The 15,037-nt window shown below is 40.2% G+C and overlaps 1 protein-coding gene across 5 annotated transcripts in view; it reads left to right on the top strand.

Annotated features, from left to right (window-relative positions):
- The first annotated feature begins 3,566 nt into the window (after positions 1-3,566).
- The window catches only part of LOC112250254 (ectodysplasin-A-like), a 64,459-nt gene continuing 52,988 nt past the window's right edge, over positions 3,567-15,037 (top strand). For 4 of the 5 annotated variants that reach the window (XM_042309596.1, XM_024420234.1, XM_024420233.1 and 1 more), the window contains exon 1: positions 3,567-4,009. In XM_042309596.1, the coding sequence (XP_042165530.1) occupies positions 3,704-4,009 (306 nt within the window). In that variant the 5' untranslated portion in view covers positions 3,567-3,703. Of the gene's footprint in view, positions 4,010-14,421; positions 14,521-15,037 lie in introns of those variants that run through there. The other variant, XM_024420235.2, reaches the window with a different exon arrangement.

Here is a 15,037-nt window from a genome sequence, read left to right as displayed (position 1 = left end):
AGCAAAAATAGTTTTTTAGACTTTTTTCCAAATGGAAATATCACTTTTACATAAGTATTCAGACCCTTTACTCAGTACTTTGTTGAAGCACCTTTGACAGTGACTACAGCCTTCTTGGATAGGTCTTCTTGGGTATGACGCTACAAGCTTGGCACACCTGTATTTGGGCAGTTTCTCCCATTCTTCTCTGCAGATCCTCTCAAGCTCTGTCAGGTTGGATGGGGAGCGTCGGTGCACAGCTATTTTTAGGTCTCTCCAGAGATGTTCGATCAGGTTCAAGTCTGGGCTCTGGCTGGGCAACTCAAGGACATTCAGAGACTTGTCCCGAAGCCACTCCTGCATTGTCTTGGCTGTGTGCTTAGGGTCATTGTCCTGTTGGAAGGGGAACCTTCGACCCAGTCTGAGGTCCTGAGCGCTCTGGAGCAGGTTTTCATCAAGGATCTCTCTGTACTTTGCTCCATTCATCTTTCCCTCGATCCTGACTAGTCTCTCAGTCCCTGGCACTGAAAAACATCCCCACAGCATGATGCCACCACCATGCTTCACCGTAGGGATGGTGCCAGGTTTCCTCCAGATGTGACGCGTACCATTCAGGCCAAAAAGTTCAATCTTGGTTTCATCAGACCAGAGTATCTTGTTTCTCATGGTCTGAGAGTCTTTAGGTGCCTTTTGGCAAACACCAAGCAGGCTGTCATATACTGAGGAATGGCTTCCGTCTGGCCACTCTACCATAAAGGCCTGATTGGTGCAGTGCTGCAGAGATGATTGTCCTTCTGGAAGGTTCTCCCATCTCCACAGAGGAACTCTGGACATCTGTCAGAGTGACCACCTCCCTGACCAAGGACATTCTCCTCCGATTTATCAGTTTGGCCAGACGGCCTGCTCTTGGAAGAGTCTTGGTGGTTCCAAACTTCCAAGAATGATGGAGGCCACTGTGTTCTTGGGGATCTTCAATGCTGCACAATCCTGTTTCTGAGCTTTACGGACAATTCCTTTAACACCATGGCTTGGTTCTTGCTCTGATATACAGTGTCAACTGTGGGACATTATATAGACTGGTGTATGCCTTTCCAAATCATGTCCAATCAATTTAATTTACCATAGGTGGATTCCAATCAAGTTGAAGAAACATTTCAAGGATGATCAATGGAAACAGGATGCACCTGAGCTCAATTTATAGCATTGCCTTAAATTGTTTAACTTGGATCAAACGTTTCGGGTAGCCTTCCACAAGCTTCCCACAAAAAGTTGGGGGAATTTTGGCCCATTTCTCCTGACAGAGCAGGTTTGTAGGCCTCCTTGCTCGCACATGCTTTTTCAGTTCTGCCCACAAATATTCTATAGGATTGAGATCAGGGCTTTGTGATGGCCACTCCAATACCTTGACTTAGTTGTCCTTAAGCCATTTTGCAACAACTTTGGAAGTATGCTTGGGGTCATTGTCCATTTGGAAGACCCATTTGCGACCAAGCTTTAACTTCCTGACTGATGTCTTGAGATGTTCATCAGACCAGAGGACATTTCTCCAAAAAGTACGATATTTGTCCCCATGTGCAGTTGCAAACCGTAGTCTGGCTTTTTTTATGGCGGTTTTGCAGCAGTGGCTTCTTCCTTGCTGAGCGGCCTTTCAGGTTATGTTGATAAAGGACTCGTTTTACTGTGGATATAGATACTTTTGTACCTGTTTCCTCACACATCTTCACAAGGTCCTTTGCTGTTGTCCTGGGATTGATTTGCCCTTTCTGCACCAAAATACGTTCATCTCTTGGAGACAGAACGTGTCTCCTTCCTGAGCCGTATGACGGCTGTGTGGTCCCATGGTGTTTATACTTGCGGACTATTGTTTGTACAGATGAACATGGTACCTTCAGGCGTTTGGAAATTGCTCCCAAGGATGAACCAGACTTGTGGAGGCCTATAAAAAATATTTCTGAGGTCTTCACTGATTTATTTTGATTTTCCCATGATGTCAAGCAAAGAGGCACTGAGTTTGAAGGTAGGCCTTGAAATACATCCACAGGTACACCTTCAATTGACTCAAATTATGTCAATTGACCTATCAGAACCTTCTAAAGCCATTAATTCATTTTCTGGAATTTTCCAAGCTGTTTAAAGGCACAGTCAACTTAGTGTATTTAAACTTCTGACCCACTGGAAATGTGATACAGTGAATTATAAGTGAAATAATCTATCTGTAAACAATTGTTGGAAAATTACTTGTGTCAAACACAAATTAGACTGACTTCCCAAAACTATAGTTTGTTAACAAGAAATGTGTGGAGTGGTTGAAAAACAAGTTTTAATTACCTCAAACTAAGTGTATGTAAACCTCCGGCTTCAACTGTATATATACATATATTTATATATATACATATATTTATATATATACATATATTTGTTTGTTGTTTTTTTTAGCTTTTTGTGTTGCTTCTCTAAAAAACTACTAGCAATTTTATTAATTTGACTTTAGCTAGCCCTGACAGGTTCCCAATCTCATAATCGCATAACTAGCTACAAAGAATCCATTTCAGTCTATCAGTCAAGTTAGAGTAGCTATATTAGCTGGCATGCCTGCTGGCAAGGTTGTTAGCCTTTTGAAAAGCAAGCAATTACTAAATGTATTGAATAAGACTCACATTCCTTTTAATATTTATCCCAGATTTTAGAAAATCTGATGCACAAAAAAAAGACAATTTTAAATAAACAGTCAGGAAGATACCAAGAGCTCAAGAGGTATGCTTAGACATGCAGAAAACAAATATGTTTTTATTTATTTAAAGTTAAGCATCATGATTATTGCTCTCGATTACTTTGTTGTGCTTTTAAATGGTTGAATGCCCAGTGATAAACATTTAGATGACAACTAAACCAAAACTCTGACCATTTTTTCCATTGGATTTTTTATTAATTTTTTATTCCCCTTTTTTCGTGGTATCCAGTGGTATCCAATTGTTAGTAGCTACTATCTTGTCTCATCGCTACAACTCCCGTATGGGCTCGGGAGAGACGAAGGTCGAAAGTCATGCGTCCTCCGACCCCACACAACCCAACCAAGCCGCACTGCTTCTTAACACAGCGCGCATCCAACCCTGCGGCCAGCCGCACCAATGTGTCGGAGGAAACACCGTGCACCCGGCGACCTTGGTTAGCGTGCCCTGCGCCTGGCCCGCCACAAGAGACAAGGTTATCCCTACCGGAGACCACTGCGCCACCCATTGGAATTTTGTTGGACTTTTAAATGTTTTTTCTAAGGCATAGTTATAACACATTAGGAATTCAACGAACTCTGTATGTCCTTTATGAGTGTGTAAATAAAGATTGAAATCTCATTGATCAAGGTCTCAAGCAAATATGTTCCACATTTCAAAGTTGAAATGACGTGATGTGGCCAGTGGTGGGATGTTCTGGTTTTGGCTGATCTATCAAGCCAGACGACCCGGACAGCATTAGTCGCTGTAGTTTTCAATGGAGTGGCACGTAATAGGCGCAGCCCAATCAGATACAAGAGGGGCGGATCTTTCGACAAGGATTGCTTTAAGTTACGGTATCAGTGTGGGTTACTGTACCGTCCCCCTGCCTTGAGGTGGATGGAGATAACTGTCGATGTGCGAACGTTTGAGCATCAGACAGCTCAGGTTAGGGCCATAGCATCATAGACAAAAGCCTAGTATGCTGAAATAGCAACGACTGAAAGTATTTAAACATGGCACCTAAATCTATGTCTGAAAAGTTTGCACACATAGAGGAGATTGAATTGAAAGAGACTACTTGCATTTGCAGGAAACATTGTAATAACTGTAAAATCTTCCTGGGATTCTTCGTCTTATCCCTTTCATTGCATCTAGTAACGCTTTTCTGTTATTTGGACCTGAGATCGGAGGTGAAACGCGAGATTCTCCAGAAGAACAGAGAGGAGACAGTGTCACCGGCCGCAGACGATATGAATGACCGATATTCTCCAGTATTCCAGCTGTTGGATATCAGCTACCCAACTGATCTACAGCCACAGGTAGGTTAATTATCGGCTCTTTAATAGCGTAATAACACCAAACATATATTAACATTTAGTAAGAATTCATATAAATACACATAAGAGGACCAAAGTGTAGCCCACACCAAATTATTTTCACTTGTGGGATGTTGAAACAACATGTGGCAATTTCTGTCAATTCCGATGAAAGGATGTGAATGATGAATATTTACCGCCATCAGTTAGAAACTTTAATTTGTCTTTGATCAGACACAATAATACAGTATACTGGTCAGTGTTTCTCAGATAAGGGCTACTTGGGCTTTGTTTTATTATGATACAGTCTAGTTGCATGTTGGCAGTATAGCTATACAGAGCATAGTTTCACGGTTGAGGCGCCCAATTGTTTATTGTTGCTTGAGATGGATAATGGTTAATAATGCTTTTGGTGAAAGTATTTTTTCCAAAGTGGTTTAGCGAGGATTTGAATAGTGAGTGTATGGTTTAAGTGACCTGATGGTGCATGTTGAGACGAGCAGACATCTACAGTAGAGAATACTGCCTGCATGTCATCAGCATGTGGCACAGTAAGATTCCACACATCCCCTCCAAGAATTAACAACCCACTCTCACATTTTAATGCATTTGCATATTATAATGCCTTACAATTTCTTAATTGACTTCAGAAAAAACCTGGGGCCATTTGAGTTGTTACTGGAATCAAATCAAATCAAATCAAATGTATTTATATAGCCCTTCGTACATCAGCTGATATCTCAAAGTGCTGTACAGAAACCCAGCCTAAAACCCCAAACAGCAAGCAATGCAGGTGTAGAAGCACGGTGGCTAGGAAAAACTCCCTAGAAAGGCCAAAACCTAGGAAGAAACCTAGAGAGGAACCAGGCTATGTGGGGTGGCCAGTCCTCTTCTGGCTGTGCCGGGTGGAGATTATAACAGAACATGGCCAAGATGTTCAAATGTTCATAGATGACCAGCATGGTCGTATAATAATAAGGCAGAACAAATCCTAAAAGGAGCTAAAGTTCTCTTGTCAGCTATTCTTTAAGCCTGTGGATTGACAGCATGGGAGAGAGAATGCCTCCCACCTGTCTGTGAGACTGGGGTGTAAGATGGCTCTGCCAAATGTGCTTGGTTTAGAAAATATGGTCAGAAGCATGATCAGCCATGTTAAAAATACAGCTGCACAGAAACATCATGGCAGTAAAATGAGACTAAGTGGATGCCTTTCAATTACACATAAATTACACCAACAATTCTGCAACGTTAAGATCCATCTGGCCCTCATCTATGTTATAATCAGATGAGATGAGAAAAGTTTATTGGTTTGTTTGTGATCATGTCGCTCTGAATTCTCCAGAATCCACATTGTTGTCTTTGACCTTGCTACGAACTGCAAAAGTACTACACAGCACAACTGGTTGCTCATATCTAAAGATTGCCATATTTCAAAAAAAGTCCTCAGCTTTTAAGTTCAGTCACTATGTTTTTTTGTAGGCCTGTGGATGGTTTATTCATAGAGGTTTATTTAGAGAAAAACAATTCAAAAATCCCAAATGAGATTGTAAATTAGCTAAAGCAGGTAAATGACCCCCTGCTTCGTCATTTCAACTTCCCCAGGCATTGTGGCTTGTCTCCAGAGCTCAGTGTGAAATCTCTGGCTAGCAGAGTTAGCTCCACAAAAGATCCAGTGCCAACCCTCAACATCACTATCAAATCAAACTGTGTGCTCTGTTGGAGTATGAGATTTCTTACAGGATATTACCTTAATAGCAACATTGTGCACGCAATTAATAACATCCACACAATTACTCAACTCCATTAAAATGTATCTTTGTGGGAGAATGTACACATGGCTGTAAATGTTAATAGAGACAGGCAAATATTTGAAGTGAGAGATCTTTAGAGATGATTTAGGCCCCATATTTGGAAATATCTGTGAAAGATGTGATTACGTATGTGTGTATTGTTTCTGTTGTTTATTTGTCTGTAGTGTAAGTTGCATTGGGTCCTTATTATCTTATATTCAAGCAAAGGCCCAACCTGAACCAAAGAACCATCCAGAGGGGATATGGTCAGTGTTCAATCTGAGGGCTGTAGTTATAGAGGTTAGGGACTGTCATTTTACATAATATTTTTTAATACCCACCACTCAAGCTCATAAAACATAAGTAAACATCCCTGATGGTGAACTGTAGATGTGTGGTCAAGAACGATGTGCTTATTTTAGCTGTAGGTTTTAATAGAGTTATTTGGAATGATTTCAAAGGAACAGTGGGCCTCAGGCCATAGTTGTTACTGGGGACAGGTGTCAAGACTATTACAAGTTTTGTTCTGCTTGCAAGGGAGTTAGGAAAGAATGTTTGAATGACCTTAATTGTCAATTATGTTTGCCATGATATGCACCTGCATCTATTTAGATTAACTTGAGGGTGTAGCTAGTGGTTACACAGATGTTATTTTCTTTCTTATGGGAAGCTATCCACACAAACAAAACATTGTGTGCCTTTCGGTATGTTTAGAAAACAGAGGAGAGACGAAAAGTTACTGCTAACTAAAGAAATGAGTCAAGAAAGCTAAAATTGTTTCCTGTTGAGTATTATTTTGAAGGTGAAAGCTTTTTATATCATAAAGGGATTTACCTCTTGCATGAGACTGGACACAATAGCTCACGTTCATTGCTTCTCCCTCTTGGAGCTACTAATTAGATCGACCAAACAGTTTCTAACCTGACTCATGACGTAAGACCGTGTTAGCCCACAGAGCTAAAGTCTAGGCAATGGTATTAGCCTTGGGAACTAAAACAAGTCTCCAGGTCTCAGGCAAGGTTACTCATCATATCAGGGTATTTCACAGAACCACCACTGCAACACTTCAACCCCATTCAACCTCCTCCTCCTCTCCACCAGCAGCTAATATACTTCAACTGTATGTTCCAAATCACATGCAACTATTTTCAAATGAGACTAATATTGAGCAATCATATAGCAGTAAATGGATGGCTTTCCCTTAGAATTCTATTCAACATTTTGGGACAAAGTAGGCCCTCTATTTACACAAATGTAAATTCAGTACTTCCTAGTTCCATGTATCAAACAGTTATTTCAGTTAAATTAAAACCAGGAAAATCTGGAGAGTACCCTGCTGATTATAGACCCAGAAATTTAATCAATTGTGACAATAAAATGATAACAAAGCTTATAAGCAATAGAATGGCTAAAGTCTTACCAGACTTGATACAGACTTGATACATATCAATCAAACAGAGTTTATTAAAAATAGACAAACAAATACAAGAACATGTTTCAGTTTAATACAATAAGCAAAAAAACAAGATATAGATTAATCAATAATGGCTGTTAAAGCCGAAGAGGCTTTTGACCATCTTGAATGACATTTTCTATTCAAAACTTTGGAAGCTTTCAACTTTTCAGCTGAAATACATGTCATTCAAATATTGTATAAATGTCCTAAAGCAATAAATATACACAAATAATACATTATCTCTATGAAATTGCTTTAGAAAGGGACGCAAGACAGGGATGTCCCCTCTCCCCTCTCCCCCCTCCTGTTTACAGTGGCAGTTGAACCGCTTGCAGAAAGACAGGACCCAAACGTAACAGGTATCAGTATTGGTAAACATGAATATAAACTAAACTTATTTGTAGATAATCTCCTGATATACCTGTCCAATATTGAAGACTCAATGCCCCCTTTGCTAAAACTTATGACATATAGTTAAATGCATTAAAGAGGAACAATGGGTGCATATTGTCCCCAGAATCTTTGTGTTGATTTTCAAAGGATACATCTAAGAACATTAACAACTTCATAGTTAAGAACACTATAACAATATGGAGGAAAATGAAACTCTCACGCTCGTAAAAAAGAAAAGAAAAGGATTTTGGAGACAGGCGCAGGAATACACAATAGGGGTTTTTGATACACCCAAAACAAACACGTATACACTGGGCTGAACCCAAACAAAAGAGCGAGGGTAAACCTCGTTGACTGACACGGGACGATACCGGTAATAAACCATATATAAATATATACAGTGCCTTGCAAAAGTATTCACCCCCTTGGCATTTTTCCTATTTAGTTGCATTACATCCTGTAATTTAAATGGATTTTAATTTGGATTTCATGTAATGGACATATACAAAATAGTCCAAATTGGTGAAGTGAATTTAAAATATCACATGATCTTAGTATAATATACACCTGTTCTGAAATTCTGCAATACCACTAAGCACAGCGGAGATTGGAGTATCTGTCCATAGGACCACTTTAAGCCGTACACTCCACAGAGCTGGGCTTTACGGAAGAGTGGACAGAAAAAAATAAGCAAACATGTTTGGTGTTCGCCAAAAGGCATGTGGGAGACTCCCCAAACATATGGAAGAAGGTACTCAGGTCAGATGAGACTAAAATTGAGCTTTTTGGCCATCAAGAAAACGCTATGTCTGGTGCAAACTCAACACCTCTCATCGTCCCGAGATTACCATCCCCACAGTGAAGCATGATGGTGGCAGCATCATGCTGTGGGGATGTTTTTTATCTGCAGGGACTGGGAAACTGGTCAGAATTGAAGGAATGATGGATGGCTCTAAATACAAGGAAATTCTTGAGGGAAACCTGTTTCAGTCTTCCAGAGATTTGAGACTGGGACGGAGGTTCACCTTCCAGCAAGGACAATGACCCTAAGCATACTGCTAAAGCAACACTTGAGTGGTTTAAGGGGAAACCATACAAAAAGCATACAAACATTTTCCAACCAAGTAGAGGAGTCAGAAAGTCAGAAATAGCGATAAAATGAATGGTTGCAGTCACGAAAGTCCCAGCTACACAATAAAATGTTGGTTTTGTTCGATAAAGTCCCTCTTTATATCCCAAAAACTCTGTTTTGTTGGCGTGTTTTGTGCAGTAATCCACTGGCTCAAAGGATGCCAAAACATGCAGACGAATACATCCTAATAGTACCGGTAAAGTTCGTCGAAACATGTCAAACGATGTTTATAATTAATCCTCAGGTTGTCAATTGTGTAAATAATAGATCATATTTCAACCATACAATAGCGTATTCAATAGAAAGGAGAAACAATGAAGGGCACGCACTCGGTCATGCACGCAAACCAGGACTGCATGATTCTACAGTCCAATGACAGAAAGGTCTCATTCTTCTTCATTTTTCAGAACACAAGCCTGAAACAATGTCTAAATACTGTTGACATCTAGTGGAAGCCATAGGAACTGCAATCTGGGTCCTAACCCATTAGATACTCTATAGGCATTCAATTGAAAACTACCCACATCAAAAAAAGTCCACTTCCTGGATGGATTTTCCTCAGGTTTTCGCCTGCCATATCGGTTCTGTTAAACTCAGACATTTTAACAGTTTGGGAAATTTTACAGTGTTTTCTATCCAAATCTACCAATTATATGCATATCATATCTTCTGGGCCTGAGTAACAGCTAGTTTACTTTGGGCACGCTTCTCATTCAGACGTCGAAATACTGTCCCCAAGCCATAAGAAGTTAAAGAAACAAATGGCTATGTCACTGGTGGTACCTTAAAAGGGCACATTTGTACAATTTGGCTATTTTAAGGTACAAACTGCAAGAGTGTTACACCCGATGTTACAGGAAGGCCATAAAGATCATCAAGGACAACAACCACCCGAGTCACTGCCTGTTCACCCTGCTATCATCCAGAAGGCGAGGTCAGTACAGGTGCATCAAAGCTGGGACCGAGAGACTGAAAAACAGCTTCTATCTCAAGGCCATCAGACTGTTAAACAGCCACCACTAACATTGAGTGGCTGCTGCCAACACACTGACTCAACTCCAGCCACTTTAATAATGGGAATTGATGGGAAATGATGTAAAATATATCACTAGCCACTTTAAACAATGCTACCTAATATAATGTTTACATACCCTACATTATTCATCTCATATGTATACGTATATACTGTACTCTATATCATCTACTGCATCCTTATATAATACATGTATCACTAGCCACTTTAACTATGCCACTTTGTTTACATACTCATCTCATATGTATATACTGTACTCGATACCATCTACTGTATCTTGCCTAAGCTGCTCTGTACCATCACTCATTCATATATCTTTATGTACATATTCTTTATCCCCTTACACTGTGTATAAGACAGTAGTTTTTTTTCTTTTGGAATTGTTAGTTAGATTACTCGTTGGTTATTACTGCATTGTCGGAACTAGAAGCACATGCATTTCGCTACACTCGCATTAACATCTGCTAACCATGTGTATGTGACAAATAAAATTTGATTTGATTTGATTTTTTGAGTACAATCAACGTACCTTACAGGGTACGACTGGTTGATCTCCAAGGCATTCCTAGTCGATCGCCTAGTATTTCTGTAAAAAAAACAACGTTAAAGCCTTTTTTATTTATTAATCTCGCACTGTTGGTGGTAGGTGCACCCAATTCAGCTGCCCTGCATGCCGGGTAGGCAAAGTTTTCCCATTTTGAACCATTTCATGTGTCTGAAGGTACAAACTCTGCCTTCCCAGCAGGCACCTAGGCAGTTAACCCACTGTTCCTAGGCCGTCATTGAAAATAAGAATTTGTTCTTAACTGACTTGCCTGGTTAAATAAAGGTAAAATAAAAAATAAAATAAAAATAAAGTGCATTATAGGTCTACCGCTGGCCAATCAGATGGCTCAGACTACCGTGTCTGCAGTAACATAGCAGGCGTAAAAGAAAGCTAAAGAAAAGTTGACACTGTGAGATTTCTAAACCTTTAAAACCATGACCAGCGAGACTGTCAATGAATACAGCAAAGAGCTGCTGTTTTTATGAGTGAGTTCATGTTTAAGTTTTTCCTCAGCACTGTCAACACTTTGTATTCAACACTTTTATAAGCCATAAAATGTGCGTTGTTCTTACTTCCACTGGCACTACAACCAGTACTGCAGCTGTAATGAATGAGTAGGAAAGTGTATATTATTAGCGGCTTGGGTCTTTTTTAATACAGAGGAATATTTCACTTTCTCTGTTCATAGAAGTATGACAATGAATTTGTGCATGAGGCAGAAATAATGCAGTGTGACTCGAGTTCAACTGGAGGAAAACAGTGTCCTGTTTTGGTCAGTGTCAGTGGAGGAAAGGGAGAGCGGAGGGATGTTGAGAGGTGGACTCTCAGTATGCTGCTCTCTCCCTCCGCTGAGACTGACCATCACATGCACGTTCCAGCAGCCCAGTAGAATTTAAATAAAAAGCGAATTATTTAAGTGTATTCTTACTCAACTGTGCCTCCCAAGTAATACAGCAACTCATCTAATACCAGTGTGATCATATGGTGTACCTCAAATACTGATTTTTTTTTTTAAATGGTCCAAACAACAATGCATTGGCAGAGCAATTCAAGCAAAGCCAATATGCAGTGATAATGTAGGTTAATGTTGCTTAAGTTGACAGTGACAAGCGTTTGTACCACTTTAAGTACAATTCGGTACCCATTTTTCTGAGACTGTTACCTAATTCAAATCAAATCAAATGTATTTATATAGCCCTTCTTACATCAGCTGATATCTCAAAGTGCTGTACAGAAACCCAGCCTAAAACCCCAAACAGCAATCAATGCAGGTGTAGAAGCACAGTGGCTAGGAAAAACTCCCTAGAAAGGCCAAAACCTAGGAAGAAACCTAGAGAGGAACCAGGCTATGAGGTGTGGCCAGTCCTCTTCTGGCTGCGCCGGGTGGAGATTATAACAGAACATGGCCAAGATGTTCAAATGTTCATAAATGACCAGCATGGTCAAATAATAATAATCACAGTAGTTGTCGAGGGTGCAACAAGTCAGCACCTGAGATCAGCTTTTCATAGCTGATCATTGAGAGTATCTCTACTGCTCCTGCTGTCTCTAGAGAGAGTTGAAAACAGCAGGTCTGGGACAGGTAGCACGTCCGGTGAGCAGGTCAGGGTTCCATAGCCGCTGGCAGAACAGTTGAAACTGGAGCAGCAGCACGGCCAGGTGGACTGGGGACAGCAAGGAGTCATCATGCCAGATAGTCCTGAGGCATGGTCCTAGGGCTCAGGTCCTCCGAGAGAGAGAAAGAAAGAATTAGAGAGAGCATACTTAAATTCACACAGGACACCGGATAAGACAAGGGAGAAATACTCCAGATATAACAGACTGACCCTAGCCCCCCGACACAAACTACTGCAGCATAAATACTGGAGGCTGAGACAGGAGGGGTCAGGAGACACTGTGGCCCCATCCAATGATACCCCCGGACAGGGCCAAACAGGCAGGATATAACCCCACCCACTTTGCCAAAGCACAGCCCCACACCACTAGAGGGATATCTTCAACCACCAACTTACCATCCTGAGACAAGGCCGAGTATAGCCTGCAAAGATCTCCGCCACGGCACAACCCAAGGGGGGGGGGGCAACCCTGACAGGAAGACCACATCAGCAACTCAATTCATTAAGATGTAACAAGTCTGAGCAGAAAGAGATTAGGAAGTGATTATACATGATTATACAGTTAAATAAAGTTTCAATAAATAGTATTGGGTAGCCTAGTGGTTAGAGCGTTGTACTAGTAACCGGAAGGTTGCAAGTTCAAACCCCTGAGCTGACAAGGTACAAATCTGTCATTCTGCCCCTGAACAGGCAGTTAACCCACTGTTCCTAGGCCATTATTGAAAATAAGAATTTGTTCTTAATTGACTTGCCTAGTTAAATAAAGGTCAAATAAAATCTGAAAGGCCTTACTTTATGGATGTTAATATGTATGAGCCTCCCAAATTCTTAACATTATTATGGAGGTGATTGTTCAAAACAAAATGTATCTCATTCTCACAAGACCACCACCCTTCTATCCTCCCTCCACCTCCCTCAGTTAGTGATCATAGCAACTTCCTGGGCCAATTGCTGGACCTACATCCAACCTAAGGCACAGCATGTAATATAAATCTAAACTGCACTGTAATGTTTATTAGCGTATTAATTGCATTACCCATAGATGTTCATGTAATGCGAAACATTGAATGGCACCAACACTGATTACAAATGCTAAAGTTTATCTTTGATTAATATATATTTGCACCCATATAATAACAATGTACTGAAGCCAAAATGTAAATTATGAACACTGCTATTAGATCACTCAAATAAATAATATACATATTGTCTACATTTTCTCAGCATAGATCGTTGTAGTGGTTTGAGTTTGGAAAGACACTACAGATGTAGGATCTTAAATTGAGCCAGTTTGCTACAGCAGGAAAATACTCCTATAGCAACAGGAAATGTCAATTATTATGTGGATTATAATTAATGGACATTTTTGTAGGGATTCATAAAACTTTCTGAAAATCAAGTCTGACATTTCTAAGTGGAAATGACCAACTTCAGAAGCCTTTTAAAACCTCAAATACAGTACAAGTTAAACATGTCCCGATCAAATTAAGATCCTACATCTGTATGAAAAATAGAGGAGTAGTGAAAGCATGTTGTCAACCTTGCTGCAGAACAGATGTGGGGCCACATTTACGAAACATGTTTCATGTGGTTTTCTGGTTGCCCCAAATTGGAATTGTTTTAAAACCACAACACACAGAAACTGTCCCAGGAGGAAGGGTAGGGTGAGCACTTGGAGGAAAAAATAGGGGGGGGGGGCGAGGTAGCAGGTGGAAAAACATATTTGCCAAATTACTGACAGGTGCTCCACAGCCTTGGTTAGAAGGTTCAAATAGAAAACACAGCATGGGGAATTGAACAAGCTTTCAGAATTTGGTGAAGAGCCACTCAAAGCAAGATGTGACCTTTTTAGCTACCTAGCACCAAGATGTTGGGATATTTGTTGGAATTTTCTTTGTGGATATTTATTTAAGTGTGAGAGCTACAGTTTTTAGGTTCAATGTCAATTGATTGGTCGCTGTTCATACTGTAGTTTGGTACAGAAGAATGTTAAGCGAATTGAGCTAGACATATTGTGGGGTTTCATGATTGGTACTGATCTGAGCATGAATGTGTTACCTCAGCTGACTAATAGATCAGACTTTAGCCTTACATATGAGGTCATGTCAAGCAATTCCACTTGTTCAACACAGGAGATCAACATGCACCAGCTAGGACTTGACTTGAGATTTGATCATGGGTTCATGTTAGGGTTGAATCATTTCCCGGTATTTGACAAATATTCCACCCCGAGAATAAATCGCTTTTCTCCGGATAACCCAGTATTTGCAGCCAAAACCGGAAGTGTCATTCTAAAGCATATATGTCTGGATTTGATTAGAGCTTTGATCGGCATGAAAATTCAAGCCTGATGCTACCTGAGCCTGATGAGGCATACATTAAATACATTTTATGAGCCCTACATTAAAGACATTTTATGAACCCAAGCCCCAAAAAAGCCCAAATGATTGTGCCGTTATCCAACACTGGTCTATGATATATAGGCTACCGCACATTACGCCTGACAGAAAAACATAAAAGCCCAAACATGTAGCTATGCTCTCTTGGGTAAGTAAATGAAACAAGCTCCAATAGGCTAATCTTTTTGAGTGTGGACTGTAGCCAATTAGGGGAAATGTATTACACTGTATTATATGGATTGGAATGACGAACAATGAAGCTGGGAGCGAACATGCGATGCTGGTGCAGGACATGCGGCCAACAAAGTCACAATTATAGGCTAGTGAATTTGATTTAAAATTTGACATGTAATATGTTCTATTTTACATTTTTATAATTAGTAGGCTGACGGAAATATAGGCTACCTTTCATAATATTTTCCTTATTAATGTCGTGCGACTGGTGTTAGCCCACCGCCTGTCTCTCTCTATTGTTGCTTCTTTCCTTCCTTGCTTTCAACAGTTAAATGAAATACGTTTCGTTTTCCTTAAATTCATAATTGTAATGACATGCTTGAATAATATAGGGTCTGAATAAATAACTACTGTAGACAACCGCCGTCGCACGTTCTCTCTTCTTTCAAACTCCTGTGAGTTCTGTATGCTGCTGTATTTAACATTCAGCA

Source organism: Oncorhynchus tshawytscha, linkage group LG30 (assembly GCF_018296145.1).
Source record: "Oncorhynchus tshawytscha isolate Ot180627B linkage group LG30, Otsh_v2.0, whole genome shotgun sequence".
Taxonomy (NCBI): Eukaryota; Metazoa; Chordata; class Actinopteri; order Salmoniformes; family Salmonidae; genus Oncorhynchus; species Oncorhynchus tshawytscha.
The sequence above is the reverse complement of the archived record's forward strand: the minus strand, read 5'-3'. Positions and strand labels throughout refer to the sequence as shown.